Genomic DNA, 18,852 nt, shown 5'->3' with positions numbered 1-18,852 from the left:
ACACATGAGTCCGTAGCCGAGTGTTCAGGAGTGGGAGTGCAAAAGCTCTAAGTAGACTGGGGTTCAAGCCCCTGACTGCTAAACAGAATTTATCTGCCAACTCACACTGGACTAGCAGGACAGATTATGATCCATTTCCCTCAAAATGACTTGTTGAGGAGGCTTCCGTTCTGCAGTGGATTGACAATAGTTGCAGATTTATTATTATTATTATAAACATTGATGATAGTACTTCAAAGAAACAAAATAATTACAAATTTTTATATTTTAAGATTTTTTTATCAATTTTTTAATAAATTTGGATTTTATTTTTAACAATATTCCAATATTAATGTTGAGTTATAAAGTCAAAATAAGAAAAAAAAAATTATATTTAAAAGTATTTAGGTACATATACTTTCAATTTTTACAAACTCAAATTCCTCAAAGAAATTCACTTTGGCTTAGCATTAGTAGAGGCATATGATGCAAGAAAGCAAGCTTATGCAGCATCAGCCAAAAAAAAAAAAAAAAAAACCACTCCTATTTCACCCCTCCGTTCATTCGAAATTTGCAGATTAAAGAACCACTAGGTGGCAGTATTCACAGTGTACTGACGTGGGATTTACTTAAAGATTTAATTACCATCAGGGGTAAAGGAAAGGGTTTTTGCTTCCGTAAAGGCGAGTACAGTGGTCTCCGACAGTTTTTAAATTCTGTACAGTGGGATCAACTGACGATGTTACCAACAGTAAATTTTAAGTGGGAAGCATTCAAGGAATTAATCGTGGAAGCTACTAAAAGTTTCATACCTATTAAGAAATATTGTTCAAGGTTTAGGCCTAAATGGTTGTTAAATGAACTAATGAGACTCGTAACAGAGAAGAAAAATGCATGGGTTGCATATAGATTATCAAGCGACTCAGAAGCCTATGGCAGATATAAGTTAATCTGTAATCAGGTCACAAAGGAGGTTCAGCAGGCGAAGGCAGATTACGAGAAATCCTTGGCAAAAGATGCTAAGAAAATCAGCAAGGATTTCTTTACTTATATAAACTCTAAAAGGAAGGGGATGAATCTGATTGGTCCACTTGACATCGATGGTTCGACTGTTGATGATCCTGCTCAGATAGCAAACAAACTGAATGAGTATTTTGCATCTACATTCACACGTGAGGAATTATTAAGGTTTGAAAATGGCAGAAGGTTATCAAATTGTAGCAGGGTGCTTAATGATCTTGTAATAACTGAGAGCAAAGTGGAAGAGAAATTGTTGAAGTTAAACGTAAGAAAAGCACCTGGGGTGGATGGGATCTATCCTGTTATATTAAAGGAGGCGGCAAGGCAACTAAGCAAACCCTTAACCATAATTATGAGAGCATCCCTGGACTCAGGGGAGATTCCCACGGACTGCAGATGTGCAAATGTATCCCCAATTCACAAAGGGGAATCGAAGGGTGACACGAATAATTACAGACCAGTTAGTTTAACTTCTGTTCCGGGTAAAATAATGGAGTCGCTGGTTAAAGATGCATTGCAGGATCATCTAGACAAGACTGCAGCAATAATTCAGACACAGCATGGGTTTGTTAAGGGAAAGTCTTGTCTGACAAATTTGATAGGATATTATGATGTGGTTACAAAGGAACTGGATGCAAAAAACAATTTTGATATCATATATTTGGATTTCAGGAAAGTTGTTGTTATTGTTTGTTATTTTGGTTTTTAGGAGCATTAGCAACTAAGGCCATATTGCTCCGGGAATATGCGGTGGTCATTCCCTGACCTTTCCACATCCTCCGTATTTGGTGGTGATGGGCTCGAACCCCGGTCTAATCAAGAAGCGTGTGTTACGCACTGCTGCTCCTTCCCACCTGGCTACGGAGGTGGCGGATTTCAGGAAAGCTTTTGACACTGTTGCGCATGGAAGACTATTGTACAAATTGGAGCAGAATGGTATTAAGGGTAAGTTGCTACAATGGATAAAAGGATGGTTAAGTGCGAGAAGACAGAGGGTGGTAATCAATGGGTGCTGCTCTTCTTGGACTAATGTTATTAGTGGAGTCCCACAGGGTTCAGTGTTAGGTCCACTGTTGTTTTGTATATTTATCAATGATATTGATGAAGGTATATCAGGCTTAATGTCGAAGTTTGCAGATGATACAAAGGTTGGTAGGGTTGTTAATGACAGTAATGGCAGTGTGCTACTGCAACAGGATCTAGATAATTTGGGCAGATGGGCTAAGAAGTGACAACTGAAGTTTAACCTTGACAAATGCAAAGTACTGCATATGGGTAGAAATAACCCCAGAGAAACGTACCAACTGTGTGGTACTACACTTAAGGTGGTAGAAAATGAAAAAGACCTGGGAGTAATTGTGCAGTCAGATATGAAGTTCTCTGAGCAATGCAGACAGGCTGCCAGGGCAGGTCATGGGGTTTTGTCAATGATATATAGGAATTTTGCTAGCAGGGAAAAGGAGGTGATTATCCCTCTGTATAAGGCAATGGTCAGGCCACGCCTTGAGTACTGCATACAGGTCTGGAGACCTCATTTTAGGAAGGGTGTAGAATTACTTGAGCGGGTACAGAGAAGGGCAACAAGATTGGTGAGGGGAATGAAGGGATCCTCGCAGTGATCTGATTGAGGTATATAAGGCCTTGAATGGATTGAGCACGCTGAATTCTGATGGGATCCTTCCACTTGTTCAGATTACGAACCTAAGGGGGCATAAATTCAAATTAAGAAAAGACAGATGTAGATTAGATGTGCGGAAATTTGCCTTTAGCCAGCGGGTGGTTAATTGCTGGAACAAACTTCCATCTGTCGTCGTGGAAGTTGATAGGTTAAATAAATTTAAGGAGGAACTGGACAGGCATTTGGAGGGAATGGTGTGATTTATTTTTTTTTTTTTTGGCTAATGCTGCATAAGCTCATACATTTGCTTTCTTGCATCACATGCCACTACTACTACTAATACCTGTCCAGCTGAGCCTTAAGTTTATTTAGGCTATCAACTTCCACAACAAGGGATGGAAGTCTATTCCACCAACCAACCAACTACCCACTGGCTAAAGGCAAATTTCCACACATCTATCCTACATCTGTCTTTCCTCAATTTTAATTTATGCCCTCTCAGGTGATTATTCTGGGCAAGAGGAAGAATCCCATCAGCACTGAGCATGCACAAACCATTCAAGTCTTTATACACCTCTATCAGATCACCAAATTACAGTGTCTCCAGACACTGTAATTTGCAAAACTTAAGCCTTTCTTCGTAAGGGCAACCCTTTGTTCCATTCACTAATCTTGTTGCCTTTCTCTGCCAGAAGCAGAGAAGGGCAACTTCTCTTTCCAGCAGCTCTACATCCTCCTTGAAATGAGGCCTCCAGCAGTTCTACATCCTTCTCGAAATGAGGCCTCCTGATCTGTATACAGTACTCAAGGTGTGGCCTGACCATTGCCTTATATAAAGGAATAATCACCTCCTTATCCCTGCTAGAAAAATTCCTGTATATCATTGATAAGACACCATGAGCTACTCTTGCAGCCCGTCTTTACTGCTCAGAGAACTTCATATCTGCCTGCACAATCACCCCCAAGTCCTTTTCATTCTCTACCACTGTCAGTGTAGTACTACAGAGTTGATACGTTGCTCGTTGATAGTTGATACTTTGATGGCTAAAAAAAAACTTATCCCGCCAGTGCTATCACTAGTTTCGCTAAAGTGTTGATAAAGGAGTTTTGCCTTTTCACGAATGATGAGTGAACTTAACGGAATTTTATTTTGAATTCAGTCTTCTACCCACAGATTTAAAGCTTTTTCCATTTTTTCTAATTTAACATCACGAGTTACAGAGCAAATTTTTGAAGCAATTTGCACATTTTCATGGACACTACGGTGGATTTTTTATTCCGATGTTTTGATTGATTGTACCGTTGACTCATTGATTTTATAATGTTTTGAAACTGAGGAGACACTTTCACCATTAGAAATTTTGTCTAATAACTCAATTTTATTTGCTAATGTCATCACCTTCTTTGATCTTTTCACATTTCCCTTGTTATTCGTAGCCATATTTTTGTACGGGTTAGAAAGAACTTGTCCACAATAAAGTCACTTTCTTCCGTTAACACACTCAAAAAAATCTGTTTTACACTGCAAAATGGTAGATTTATCACTTTTGTAAGCATATCAATTTATAAATAGATAAATTTATTCAATTTATAAGCATATAAATTAAAAGCAAACGATGAAACCTTCAATGACAAGCGCATAACACATACTGAACATGGATTAGCAAGAAACATCCACACTCGCGATTTTGTCATCCCTCTCTTCCCACCACCCACTGAGCACTGTTTTGACCGGGAAAGATAATTCTAGCCACGCTCATGTTTTTTATGGCGGAAAATGTTCAGGGCACTTTACAATTCACATTGTTTTAGGTTTCATTTTATATATATCAGCGATTGCAAATACGTGAATACAGATACCGCGAATAGCGGGGGTTTACTGTACTTTACATTTGTCAATGTTAAACTTCTTTGCCACCTCTCAGCCCATCTGCACAACCTTTCCAGATCCTGTTGCAGCAGCATAGCATCAGTAGTGTCCTTAACAACCCTGCCAACCTTTGTATCGTCTGCAAACGTGGACATTAAGCTTGATATACCATCATCAATATCATTTATAAATACAGAAAACAATAATGGATCCAACACTGAATCCTGATGAACTCCACTAATAACATTAGTCCACGATGAGCAGTGTCCATTGATTACCACTCTGTCTTTTCCCCCTCAACCATCCCTTTATCCATAGCAGTAATTTGCCTCCAATGCCACACTGCTCCAATTTGTGCAGCAGTTTTCCATATGCAACAGTATCAAAAGCCTTTCTAAGTTCCAAATATATAATATCAAAGTTATTCCCTGCATCCAGTTCTTTTTTGACTGCATCATAGTATCCAATCAAATTGGTCAGGCAAGACTTTCCCTTAACAAAACCATGCTGTGTCCGAGCTATAACCGAAGTCTTGTCCAGATGATCCTGCAGTGCTTCTTTAACAAGTGCCTCCATTAATGTTCCTGGAACAGAAGTTAAACTCACAGGTCTATAATTACTTGTGTCAGCCTTTGATCTTCCTTTGTGAATTGGGGTCACATTTGCACATCTCCAGTCTATGGGTACCTCCCCTGAGTCCAAAGCAGCTCTCATAATTACAGCTAAGGGTTTGCTTACTACCTTTGCTGCCTCCTTTAATATAAATGGATAGATCCCATCCACCCCGGGTGACTTTTTTATGTTTATCCTCAACAATTTCTCCTCCACTTTCCTCTGTTATTACAAAATCATCTAGCTCACTGCCAGAGTTTACTTCACCTCTGGTATTCCCCTTCCTGAATAACTCCTCATGTGTGAATGTAGATGCAAAATACTCATTTAGTTTGTTAGCCACCTGAGCAGGATCCTCAACTGTTGAACCATCAATATTCAGTGGACCAATCTGATTCATCCCTTTCCTTCTAGAGTTTACATAGGTAAAGAACTCTTTTCTGTTTTTCTTTACATCCTTTGCCAAGGATTTCTCATAATCTGTCTTTGCTAGTCTAATCTCCTTCGTGACTTGGTTACAGACCAGCTTATATCTGTCATAGGTTTCCATGTCACCCATTAATTTATAAGTATCCCATGCATTTTTATTCTGTGCCATATGTCTCATTAGTTCATCTGACATCCATTTAGATGGGTTATGTACATATGGTCCAGAAACCCACTTGTAAAAGAATTAAAGTTACATAAGTTTTACAGGAGAAAAAACTATAAAGAAAGGAAGGTGGAAAGACAACTTTTAAATCCTAAATCAAGATAAACTGTGTGCAAGACCTGATTTAAGATCTAAAGGATTAAAAAACCTCAACATTAAAGGTAACTCTCCTCTTACTCAGGCAACACTACACTTCACAGAACTGGAGTCTACATTTGTAAGAATAACCCTTTTTGTTCATGACTAAACTCATTGCTCTTCTCTATACCAATTCCAACAGGCTAACTAAATCCCTACTAAAATACTGGGTGATCCCTTTGAAATGACATAAAAGTAAAAAAAAAAAAAAAAGAATAAAATGAAAAGAACTTCATGTATTTCATTCAAACTTTGAACAAAGATAGCCGAAACTCTGAAGTTATTATCTGATCTTAACATGACCTCCTTGGTTTATATGGTATATGTGATATGGGCAGCACGAGTTTTCAGGTTTATCCAGCATTTGTGGTGAGACTGAATTTCAATACAGCAGTGATTCTCCTTTTCAGTTTATTATTGTCTCTCAGACATTGGCGTATACAAGGTTCTTAACATAAACCCACATGAAAAAGTCAGATAGGGTGAGGTCAGGTGAATTTGGACCCAAGCAATGGGTCCAAATTTGCCTGACCTCAAAAAACTGGTGTGGTCGTGGAGGACCACACCAGTTTTCATGAAATGTTTGATTAAGGAAATTTTGCAATTCACATCCTGCTGAAAAAGGACATTGTTCATTTCATCACCATCTTAGAACTGCTGAAAGAAAGTTCAAACATGCTCAAGTAAGGGGCCGAGAAAAGGCAGACAGGCTTGAACATCTTACTGCATGTAACCATGCAACACACATTAACTGTTTTTTATTCTTTATACCGTACCATCTTCATTGTATAAATATAATAAATACTACTCAAACCTATAAATGATGTATTTTTCATATTGTTTCCTAGGCAAACAGACAGGGGTCAAGCATCATTATCATCTAATTTAACCATGGCCCAATTGATTGCATTGTGTATGTGTTGACCCTTCCAGACACACGAAACGCATCATTAAACATCCATCCGTTGAGAAAGTTTTCATCTGCCTCTAACTTTTCACACAGAAATGTTGTGAAGGCTAAATGGAATACATGACCTTACTGTTGCAGGGTTTGCACACACTGCCTGCAATACAGATACATTTTCAGATAATGCCACACTATGTGTTGGGAGGTGGTATAAGGCACACCTGTTTCCCTTGACAAACACCTTAAAGTCTTGTTGGGACTTACCACGATAACTTGAAATCGTTGCATTTGACACCACCTCTGTTGTAAGATATAAAGGAGCTTTGCAAACACCATTCACTTGTTATTCACTTTGTACATGTGTAACACTGAAACTGTGCATACCACTGAATACACTTTGCTCACTAATGGCAGTTGGTGCCATTTTGAAATGTCTGTTACAACAGCACCTGTATTGGTTGTATTCAGTACTGACATAGTATCAGTAAACTCCCAGTATTCCTTTTCATATCTGTAACAAAACAAATAATAAAAATGAGTGGCATAGTAATATAACACAGTTGTACTTTTATGATATTTCAAACGAATCACCTTGTACAGTTTCCAAAGTTGTATAACATCAAAAATGCCAGCAACCAGATATAAAATAATTAACTACATTAAGAAATTGAGGCTGTCTTTGCCTATACTATAAGAATAGAAATGTACAGTTAAATTAAAGCAGTATAAATAATTACTGTTTCAACAGGATGTGACTTTGACTTCAGCATAATAATATTTTCAAAAAGTAGCTGACTATAACAGGTTGAACTAGTCAAGGAAGAAAAATAGAAAAGAGAGAAAGGGGGAAACCGATGACAAATAACAGAAAAATAAAACAAGAAATTCCAAACTGAGATAACATAACATTATAGTGTAAAAAATAAAGTAGCCTACAGAAGCTCAAACTCATTAGGGCTTGCACAGGATATCATTAACTCTAACAGACCACACTAATACACACAGTACAATCAGTATAGAAAGAAAGTATATAAAGAAAATGTTATCATTATCGGCCTGAAATTGGAATCAACTACAGTATAATAAAGATTGACAATGTCAGGGGAATGATATTGTCTATCTGCCATACCTTAATCACTAGGATTAAGTTGTTTCCACATAAACTCTTGGTTCAGGTTTGAAACTTAGGGATTATAAAAACAGATTTTTCTACTGTCAAATGATACCAACTTTTATAGACAATCAAAATATCATAAACGTTACTTTTCATATCTAATGAAACTTGTTTCAATTTGCAAAGCCAAGCCAAATGGAACTGGTATACGTGGGCTACAGAATTTTGAATACTGATTTGTTTGTCCAGAGCAAAATGAAGGATCTTGTGTCAGCTACCAGCTAGTGCTTTTGAATATTGTTTTCGAACAATGATTCATCTACTTAATTAAATCTGAAACTTCTTGGATTAAACTAAAGTGGACTAAATTTTATAATTAGAATAAAATCATTGAGAGGCCTGCAAAAAATGAATCAATTTCGGCAGACCTCAAAAATGAAAGAGCCAAAATTTGAAATTCCTGTTATAGAGTATAGCAAGCAAAAAGATCTACACTGTAAAAGTGCAATTTATCCACTGTAAAAGTGCAATCTGATTGGGGAGGGGGTATACAATATTCAAAATGGATGAAAAGTAAAAGAGAAAATATTCATTAAAGTATAATGTTACTTTGAATCATTTTCCAACCCAGAAAACAGTAATGATCCAGTCAGTACTAAGTAGTCACTACAATATTTTAATTACATTTTGTAATTCCTACCACAATTTAAAAAATCAAGTATTACTTACAGCTTACCTCAATATTTTTAATTTTTAATGCTTGATCAATATCTGAACATGTCAACATCTGTCTCTTGCCATGAGACATAAATTTCTGAGCATCCTAAAAATTAAAAAAAAAACATTATTCTTCAAAGCACTATTATTCTTCAAAGCATTTTCATGAAATATTCATGAAAATGCACTCATTTAAAAAAAAAATCTATTTTTATTTTCAGAATCAAAAGTATCTTCTATAAGTGGAAAAATATATATAATCATTCTCTTATAAACTCACTCCACTCCCTAATATATAGATGTTGTTTCTGCTGCGATCTTTTCTATAGCTATTTTTCAGAAAGTGTTCTTCTGAATTAATATTTGTAATTTTGCCCATTTCTTCTGTACTGGTTCAAGCACATGCATAAATAAGCCAATATCCATTCATAGTTCGACTTCAAACTCAATGAACTAACTTCTTCTCTTCTTTATAAGCCTTTCCCCAGTCCATTATTGGACTACAGGGCCCTTCCTTTAGGAAGAAGGGAGGTAGCTATGAGCTATACGGTCAATAGCTAGTGGTTTATACATCAAAAACTGAAAGGCTAGACAGCTCATATCAAAATCCTGAGTCTCTAGGCTTCTGGTGTAATTTGTCAAAATATTACATAAATTACAGAGATGAATTAGATTACTATAAAGAATAATATGGAACTATATAAGAATAAAATTTTATAAAATTACATAAAAATATTGCCAGAAGGACAAGGAACTGATTGTACTGTTGTATAAGGCAATGGTTATGTTGCATTTTGAGTACTGCATATGGGTCTGGAAGTCCCATTTTAGGAAGGATGTGAATCTGCTGGAACGGGTATAGAGAAGGGCAACAATGGTGTCAAGGCCACAAAGGGTACTCTTACCATAAACACTTCTCTTCTGTAAATTCCAGCATCTAGAAGCTAGGCACCTCCGAGAAGACCTGATTGAAGTATTTAAGGCCTTAAAATGGATTGAGTAAATTAAATGCAGATGGCATCCGTCCTCTAGTTCAGACAATACATATAAGGGTGTACAAATTTAAATTAGAGAAGGTCAGCTGCTGGATAGATGTGTGGAAATTTGCTCTCAGCCAGAGAGTAGTTGATTGTTGGAACAAACTTGCATCTAGCATTGTGGAGGTGGACAATTTGAATAAATTTAAGGAAGAATTAAACAAAATTATTAAAAGGGATGGGCAGATGAGATTTTTTTATATGCACCTGCATATTAAAAAAGGGTGCATATGCAGCTGTTATTGTTGTTATTGTTATTTGGTTGTTAGGAGCATTAGCAACTAAGGTCATATTGCTCCGGGATATGCGGTGGTCATTCCCTGACCTTTCCGCATCCTCCATATTTGGTGGTGACGGGCCCATATGCAGCAGAACGTGCTATGCACACACACACAGTGCAGCAACTTAAAATTCTTTTCTTTCAAAATTCCTTTCTTTACTTGCATTTGTTGTTTGTTTGTTATTAGGTTTTTAGGAGCATTAGCAACTAAGGCCATAATGCTCCGGGGATATGCAGTGGTCATTCCCTGACCTTTCTGCATCCTCTGTATTTGGTGGTCACGGGCTCGAACCCTGGTCTAATCAAGAAGCATGTGCTACGCACTGCTGCTCCTGCCCACCTGGCTAAGGAGGCACCCTTGCATTTGTTATACAGTACTTAGAAAATATAGGACTAAATGCACATAATTAACCCAATTAGCTTTGTATATCATATAGTAAAAATTAGTTTCAAAAGATTGAATTTTAACAAACTCATTAAATTTGCTAAAATTTAATCTTTTGAAACAATCAATATTCATACATTCATATTCCACATGTTTATAATATGCTTAATGCATATAATTAGTAATAATAAAGGCAAAATGTTAAAAATAAAATGCTTAATTGATTTCACTATTCACAACATGAACTACTGGTGTGTTAGGAATGAAGTATGACCATAAAAAAAAAAAGAAAAACCTCTTTCTCTGGGCAGCATATAAAATGCAATTCATGTCTGCTGTGTAACTGAATCTTGCAGTTATGCTCTCTAATAATTATTTAGTTTTTATTTTGGCTCTAATTTATCTCGCTGTTTCTGTTGGGAGCAAGTTAAAATGAATAACATTTTTTTAGATTACAACAGGACTTGGCTTCTTTTCCATTAAGCATTCTGCTTTTTGGGTTCAGGATAAATCATTTTTTCAGCTTTTTTCTTCTTCTTCATCTTCCACTACTTTATTTTTCATACTGCTATTAGTAAATAAATTTTTCCTTCTTGTGTTGAATATAGTGTAAAAATAAAGAACAGCATTTAAACTATTTCTTGCATTTATTCCAAAAAAAAAAAGCAAGTGTCAAACTCTTGTTTCATCCTAATAGATGTAGTTGAATATACTAGAGAAACAAATGCTTTTTTTTATGGAAGATATTACATAAACCCTGCCTCTTACATTGTTCTACCATATTAATGCCCTTCCATTTACAATTGCAAAAAATATCTGTTCATTTATGTTCCAGATTAATTCAATACAATCACTACCTGCTAAAGGTCCCTTAATAACAAAAATTCTTAATATATCCTTATTCTTGGGCATTTTTGCCAAATTGGCTGCTCAGACCATAATGCTTTAGTCTTTATTATTATCTGTTCATTGCTTGCTACCCCCCCCTGCTTCCTAGGGTGATGATTATTGCAAAATTAAGTGGCAGCCTTGTGTCCACTTATTACATCACAGGTTAAGGCAGGGAATATGTCCCTGCCTTAACCTGTGATGTAATAATCATCACGTGGCTCCATATATGGAGCCACATGTGTACTTAACCTGAAAGGAACAGTATTCACAGAATTCTTCAATTATATACTTGAAAATTGTGGAATACCACAGTATCCCAAACTAAGCAAGATAATATTTGATCAAAAGTGTTGGATAAAACGTGAAGTATATGTACAAGAGGCAGTCCATATTTTCCTTCTGGTGGTGTGAGTCATAATGGTAGATTTATGTATGGGTCCATTAGCTTCTGGCATCTGTAGGTGTGCAGCTGGCAGAATTTATCAAGGTCGATGGTTAGACTTTATCAAATCAACCATGTTTCCTGGGAATATGCGTCTCAGGCCTTTGAGGTTGCTGAAACTGATACTCAGTGGCAGCCTTGTGTCCACTTGACTTCTTTTGGCAATTTCAGTTTTTATTAGGTCACTGATATGAGGGACATCAATTCATCCTGTAAATAGTCTGGCCAGTGCAAGAAGGTTAGCTGCCACAATTCGTTGTTTCCATGGTGTGACTTCGAGATTTATGTAGAGTTGGGCCCTAGAAATAGCGTACTGGTTGTCAGTCTGCCAGTTGAGCTATTTCAGGGGCCAGCATTCAAGGCTGAGGAATTTGAAGTGTGTTTTAGGGGTCCGATGACTAAACAGTTGTTGCATAAAGAGGAATGGGGTAGAGACATCAAAGGATGTTCATGTGCAGGTTGGAAAAACCTGAAACAACTCCCAGGAAAAAGCTCTAATTTCTTTGCCTGAAATCAAATAACTAATGCTGTGACAGAGGAGGCCTTCAATAATTTCTCCAGTCTCCAATTGGATTCAAACCTACAATTGTTACAGAAATTTAGTCAAATCCCATTTGAGCCAACTGCAGTCCTCACAGAGAACTCAACAGAAGGTGAATCTCTAGTAAAAATGTCAGGACTATGATACGACAAATTCCAGTCATCACAGCACCTAATAATTCCTTGAGTATTATTCTGAAGTAGTTCTGTCTGCACACAAAATATTTCGAAATTCACAATATGTGATATTGTTTTTTTTTTTTTTTTTTTTTTTTTTTTGATTTGGTAGTTGTTGGTGCATCGGCTTCTGTGGCCATATTGCACCTCCCAAGGTTTTTGCTGTACTTTGATCCAAGCCCGAGGCGGGAATCGAACCCGCGACCTTTGGGTTGCCGGGCAGGTACTTTACCCACTCGGCTAGCCCGGTCGGCTTGTGATATTGTCAAATGCCTGATAATGACTAAGTGATCATTACGGCAACAATCTCTTGCATCACAAATTTTATTAGTTCCTAATACATATGATAAAGAATAACAGCTCTACAGCCAATGAGATCAACTTTTGCTGACACTTGTAAAAATGAAGCTCTGAAGCTTTATTTACACGGTGAAACTGTAAAGCTTTAGTCATTCATTTTTTTTTTTTTTTTTTTTTTCCATTTATTGAGTAAAGTGGCCCCTAACCAAAAAATTTGGCATATCTGATATACATATTATAGATATGGTACAATATACAAATATTAACAATATCTTATATATACGAAAACATTGTACATCAATTAATTAAATTAGCATGACATGACAAACCAACTATATTGTAAAATGGTACCCCGAACCCAGTTTTGGCACAAGATGGACAAGTAGGACAGATAGAATACTGAAGTTATTCCAACAGCAGCACAGCACAAGAAACTGCACAGCAAGGCAACGTGTTCTTCTGATTCTACTGTAGCACAGGAAGCTGTATGATTACTGAAGACAAACTAAATATGCAATGCTTATCCTGAAAATGGCCACAGCACAATGAGCTGTACCTGCAACAGAAGCTACTGAAGAGACACTAGAGTCTGATAATCACATCCTAGAGACTGATCATCATATTGCTACAATGCACTGTGGGAGCCCACAGTAAGCTCCAAAAAGATAAATGGTTCAAAGAACAGCAAACCACCAGCAGTCAAAGAGCTCAACAGCAGTTACCCATATTAACCAGCAAAACTAAGCTGGAAGGTGCTACTGCAGGATCAAACCCAAGAAAAACAATAACTAATACAGAGAATAAGATGGTGTACATTTGTAATCGGTTCTGCTGGAAATTTGTTTCTATTACATAAAATGTATTTTTCATTCAGCTGATTTAAATTTTTAAAAGTGAAAAAGAAACAGCTGTGTACACAAGAGTCTGTTACTTTTATGAATAAATGCTTTTAAATTTAAAATACCTAGTGGAGTGTGTTAACATAAATTTTAGTATTCCTTGAATATAGCACTGGCTTTCGACCTGCTTCGGTTGTATTTTCTTCAGTGTGTTAGAAGTGGATGCATAATATTTTTATTTATGAGAATGTGAGATTTGTATATATTTTGGGTGACCAAGAAAAATATAACTACATTACAACTCGGTCTTCTCCAAGACAAACTTGGAGATATGAGTGTACGCTTTCGTCTGAGGTAGGTAAAAGTACACTGACGTTAAATACTGTATCAAATACTAAATCAAAATAAATACTGTATATATTTCTGCACAACTTAGTAACAAAAAAAAAAAAAAAAAATGACAGGCTTATAGACGGTGGGCGATGCTACCTGAACTAAAACTTTTAATCGATACGTTGAATCATCTGCTAAAAATTTTGCCACATCATCAGAAATATTTGCTATTCCTATCGATTCAGCCAAAACTTTGACAGATTCGGGTGGAAGAATACTGCTCAGTTTAGGCTCTTTCGTTGACATTGCACAATTGAGAGCCACACGCACACACACACACTCCAATAGCTACATCGGAATCCTTACGTCACAGTGTTTGCTACCCTGTGCCTTACTTAATGAGAAAAATACTCCATTTTCTTATTTTTCTAAGATAATTTCAGCCCAATTAGAGCCAAATAATAGACTAAATTTTTAACAATATTGGATGCTGTATTTGGTTTCTTGTTAGAGTTACACTCACGGAAGAATGTTTTTGCCTATGATCCAAGGAAACCAGGTCAACAAATTTTAAAATTTTCTAGCATAAACTAGAAATAAGAAAATTATCAACTTCACTTTGAGCCGAACTCAAATTATTATTAATATTATTATTATTATTGCTCTTATATTATTTCTCCCAGATTGAGGTTCCACCTCGTGACGGGTATTGCTGCCAAGTACACAGGATGGTTGTTGTTGTTATGTCTAGTGTTACTGTTGGTCGAGGAACTCTCTGACTGTCCTACAGGCGTTTAGGATTGCGACTTTCTGGAGTTCCTTGTAGGTGTTCGCTGGGAGACCTATTGCTGTTAGGCTGTTGTGTAGGGTCTTTGGCACCATACCTGTGGTTGACACAATGATCGGGATGGTCGGTACTTGTTGCATATGCCACATCTCTTTGATCTCCTGTCTTAGGTTTGTGTACTTCCTGATTTTTTTCCCCACGAGTTTTCTGCAGGTTGCCAATGTTGGGTATCGCTATGTGAATCAGATAAGTAGCCTTTTCTTTCTCGTCCACAAGGCTTATTTCTGGTCTGTTGTGCGGGATTGTCCTATTCGTTATTATAAATAGGTCCCAGTACAGCTTGTGGGTTGGGATCTCCAGTACTGTTTGCGGTTCGAACTTGTAGTACGGTACAGTTTCTTTGATCAACTGGTATATCCTTGCTAGCTTCTGTTGTATTATCCTAGTTGCCTGCTCGTGACTATGAGTGCACTCAGTATGGGTGATCACTTTGCATCCTGCGGTGATGTGTTGGATAGTTTCTGAGGTCAGGTGGCCTCGTCGACATGTATCCTCTAACACTCCGGGCTCAGTAGCAATAAACCAAGAGAAACGTACCAACTGTGTGGTACTACGCTCAGGGAGGTGGAGAATGAAAAAGACCGGGGGGCAATTGTGCAATTGCATATAAAGTTCTCTGAGTGGCGCAGACGGGCTGCCAGAGCAGGTCATGGAGTTTTGTCCATGATATATACGAATTTTGCTAGCAGAGACAAGGAGGTGATTATACCTTTGTATAAGCGTTTATACAAAGGTATAATCACCTTGATCAGCGTTTCCAAAACTGGGATCGTTGAACCCCGGGGGTGTCCGTATACCAGTTCCAGGGGGGTCCACGAAACGGATTCTCTGGAACTAGTCAAATTATTCGTTCTATGTATAGCAAATTGATGATAAATAAAGTTATTATTAGAACCACTGGCATATGGCAATGGTGACGCCACACCTTGAGTACTGCGTACAGGTCTGGCGGCCTCAATTTAGAAAGGATGTAGAGTTGCTAGAAGGAGTACATAGAAGGGAAGCAAGATTGGTGAGAAGAACAAAGTGGTTTTCTTACCAGGAGAGGCTTAAATTCTGTCAGTTGCAGCATCTGGAGACTAGGCACCTGAGAGGTGATCTGATTGAGATGTACAAGGCCTTGAATGGCTTGAGCAGGCTCAATGCTGATGGAATTCTTTCTCTTACTCAGATTACAATCCTGAAGGGGCATAGATCCAAATTGAGGAAAGACAGTTGTAGAATAAATGTCCGAAGTTTGCCTTTAGCCAGCACGTAGTTGATTGCTGGAACAGACTTCCATATGTTGTTGTTGTTGTGGAAGTTAGCTTAAATAAATTTAAAGCTGAACTAGACAAACATTTGGAGTGACCGGATGGCTGAAATGGGAAGGGTTTTTTTTTTGGCTGATGCTGTATAAGCTTTCTTCCTTGCATCTTATGCCTCAACTAATGCTAATGCTAAATGCTAAAAGCCACCACACAGACGTTTGATCTGTAGATTTCACAACATACAGAATCTCTCTCTCTCTCTCTCTCTCTCTCTCTCTCTCTCTCTCTCTCTCTCTCTTTCTCTCTCTCTCTCTAGGAATGATTCTTAGTGATCTAAAAAATCTTATCTCGTATCATTAAAATTCCTGCACTTCATAGATAAAATATTCTTTTGTATAAGCTTGTTTATTCTGTTGGGAGAACATCATATCGGATTGCACAGTTATTTCTAGGTGGTTTTTCATTTTCACATGCCTTAAGTTTATTTCATTCCAAGTAATAAGATAACTTTCTTTTTTTTTTTTCTTAAAGCATCAGTGACTAAGGCCATATTATTCCGTATTGCTCAGACAACACCTCATAATAACTTATCAGTATAATTTAACATAAATAAATATAAATTTATTGATCACCATATGTCTGTCAATTGCGTGTGTTCTGTGGTCGATTTTCTGTTTCCTTGAAGAAAATCCCAATTTTTGGGAGAAAAAACCTGTTATCCTCTGCTGAGACTGACAAACTCAGCCACGTTGTGAAAAAGGCGTATAAAAATTCATCACATCATCGACGATACTCGAATTCAGGTCTTTTCCATATTTGTCTCTGATATTTGTTAGTGACAAATATCAGAGACAATAATCAGCGTCAGTACAGAGTCCTGTGGAACTCCATTCGGAATCTTGGTCGTCTCAAAAAAATGGTAATTTATATAATTTTTTATTCCCGTCATTCAATGACAGTTTCATGTATTATTCAATTCATGTATTATATTCTTAACTCAGACTAGTGGTGGCATGTTATACCAATTTATTTGGATGCCATCAAAAGCCAATTTAAAGTCTGAATATACTGTGTCGAAATTATTCTCTGCCATTCCCTTCTTTTATGACAAACCTCATAATAGATTATCAGATTAAATTAACATAAATAAATATCAATTACTGTTCACCAGATCAAGAGATTTCACACTGCAAACACGATTACCCTTTAACAAATGTATGCTGTTTTTCTAATCATGTATTCCATAATTTTCCCAGCCAGAAAGGCTACATTTACAGATCTGTAATTGTCCGATCCACTATCAGAATCCCTTTGTAAACTGTAGCGACCAGTCTTATATCTTACTACCTTATGGTACAGGTGGTGCAGAAGAACTTGAAGGTCTGAGACCAAAAGAGATAAAAGCCTGTGACCCAATGAAGAACCGATGTATCATGGCCCATATTCGTGAAATAGCAGTAGGGCATATACAATCTACTAGGACTTCATATATGCATTATTATTGTAGGCCATGTATTATGTCTGCAAATTGTGTTCTGTGGTCGATTTATTTGCTGGAAGAAAAACCTTTGTTTCTAGGAGAAAATATCTTGGAAACTTGAGTTTTTCTCCCAGTCAGTTGCAATCGACTGAGCGGGAAAAAAGATCTGGGTTAGTTGCCGGAGACCAACTAATTCAGCCACATACCCAATAAATGACATGAATAATATTATTCCGATGTAGCAGGCATTGCAGCAAAACTGCAGTAAAATAGCAAAAATGCCTGCTACATCGGAAGCACCACTACCAAGTACGGTACCACAAAAACCTCTAACACACGGGCTTATTACCACTACAACAGTTTCAGAACAGGGCAATCCAGTACCGAGCTTACACTACACGTACATTCCCACAACCACACCCCTTTAGTTGATTCAGCCATCACCATTATAAAATTAAAAACTAGTTACAAAATTTTTCAATACGAAGACCTTGTTATAGAATGGTTCCGCTGTCATTCTAAATTAAACATCATAAATGCGAAACTACCCTCCAACCTTTTCAAGGTCTGGAATCTCACGCACCTTAGATTCCCGCATGTAACAAAGAGCATCACGGGAACATAGAAATTCTTTTAAATAACACGCGTTCCCTCCTCACTTAGTATTGCCAACTTGAAACGTTTAAAAAACGAAAGTCAGTCGTTATGTCTTTTGGCTTCACCGGGTTTTATATATTTTAGAGTTTTTAATTAATTAATTCTTCAATGACAACCAAGGACGGAGTTATGCACTTCTACTTCCTTGAGCATATTTTAATTCCGTTTTAATTTTAATCCCGTATCCTTACTAATTAACTCATTTAAACTTTTCAAACCCCAAAATTATCTATCCATCCTACTTTAAGTAACTACTGCAGATTATATAAGGTGAGTATCGTCTAATTAAGCTTTGCTATTGAACTTAGTTCTAGAGTAACTTTATAAGAGATTATTCTTGTTAGCTTAGTTTGTACCTTCCGTTAATTTATATTCAACCCATGCAACTTTGTTTTCTGGTGCTGACTTCATCAGTAACAGAAAACAGAACGATTATCTAGTGTGGTATAGGCCTGGAAAAATTAAAAGTTGAAGAAAATTTGCAATTTTTGAAATTCTGGAAAATATCGCAAGTTATGCAAATTATTATTATTATTATTAGCCATATGGTACAAGGAAGCCTGAGGCTTATGCTGCACCAGCCAAAAAAAAATTTCTGAATTACCCTGAGAGAGAGAGAGAGAGAGAGAGAGAGAGAGAGAGAGAGAAGGGAATCACCAAGAAAGGGAAGAATGATGATATCCAGCACAAGACCCTGGGTGTGCCAAGCCCATACTCACCAGATGTGAGCCCCTGTCTTCACAAAGATTTACATGACATTGCATTAT

General features: G+C 37.1%; 1 protein-coding gene across 2 annotated transcripts in view; it reads right to left on the bottom strand.

Annotated features, from left to right (window-relative positions):
- Positions 1 to 14,177, bottom strand: part of LOC150092009 (transcription initiation factor TFIID subunit 6-like) — a 49,117-nt gene extending 34,940 nt beyond the window's left edge. For both annotated transcript variants that reach the window (XM_090386517.1, XM_090386526.1), the window contains exons 1-2: positions 14,008 to 14,177; positions 8,647 to 8,733 (exon numbers count right to left, since the gene is read on the bottom strand). In XM_090386517.1, the coding sequence (XP_090242643.1) occupies positions 8,647 to 8,733; positions 14,008 to 14,157 (237 nt within the window). In that variant the 5' untranslated portion in view covers positions 14,158 to 14,177. The remainder of the gene's footprint in view (positions 1 to 8,646; positions 8,734 to 14,007) is intronic.
- Between the last annotated feature and the right edge of the window lie 4,675 nt (positions 14,178 to 18,852).

Source organism: Mastigoproctus giganteus, chromosome 1, assembly GCF_048544385.1.
Source record: "Mastigoproctus giganteus isolate SK-2022 chromosome 1, ASM4854438v1, whole genome shotgun sequence".
NCBI lineage: Eukaryota > Metazoa > Arthropoda > Arachnida > Uropygi > Thelyphonidae > Mastigoproctus > Mastigoproctus giganteus.
This window is presented reverse-complemented; position numbering and strand designations above follow the sequence as displayed.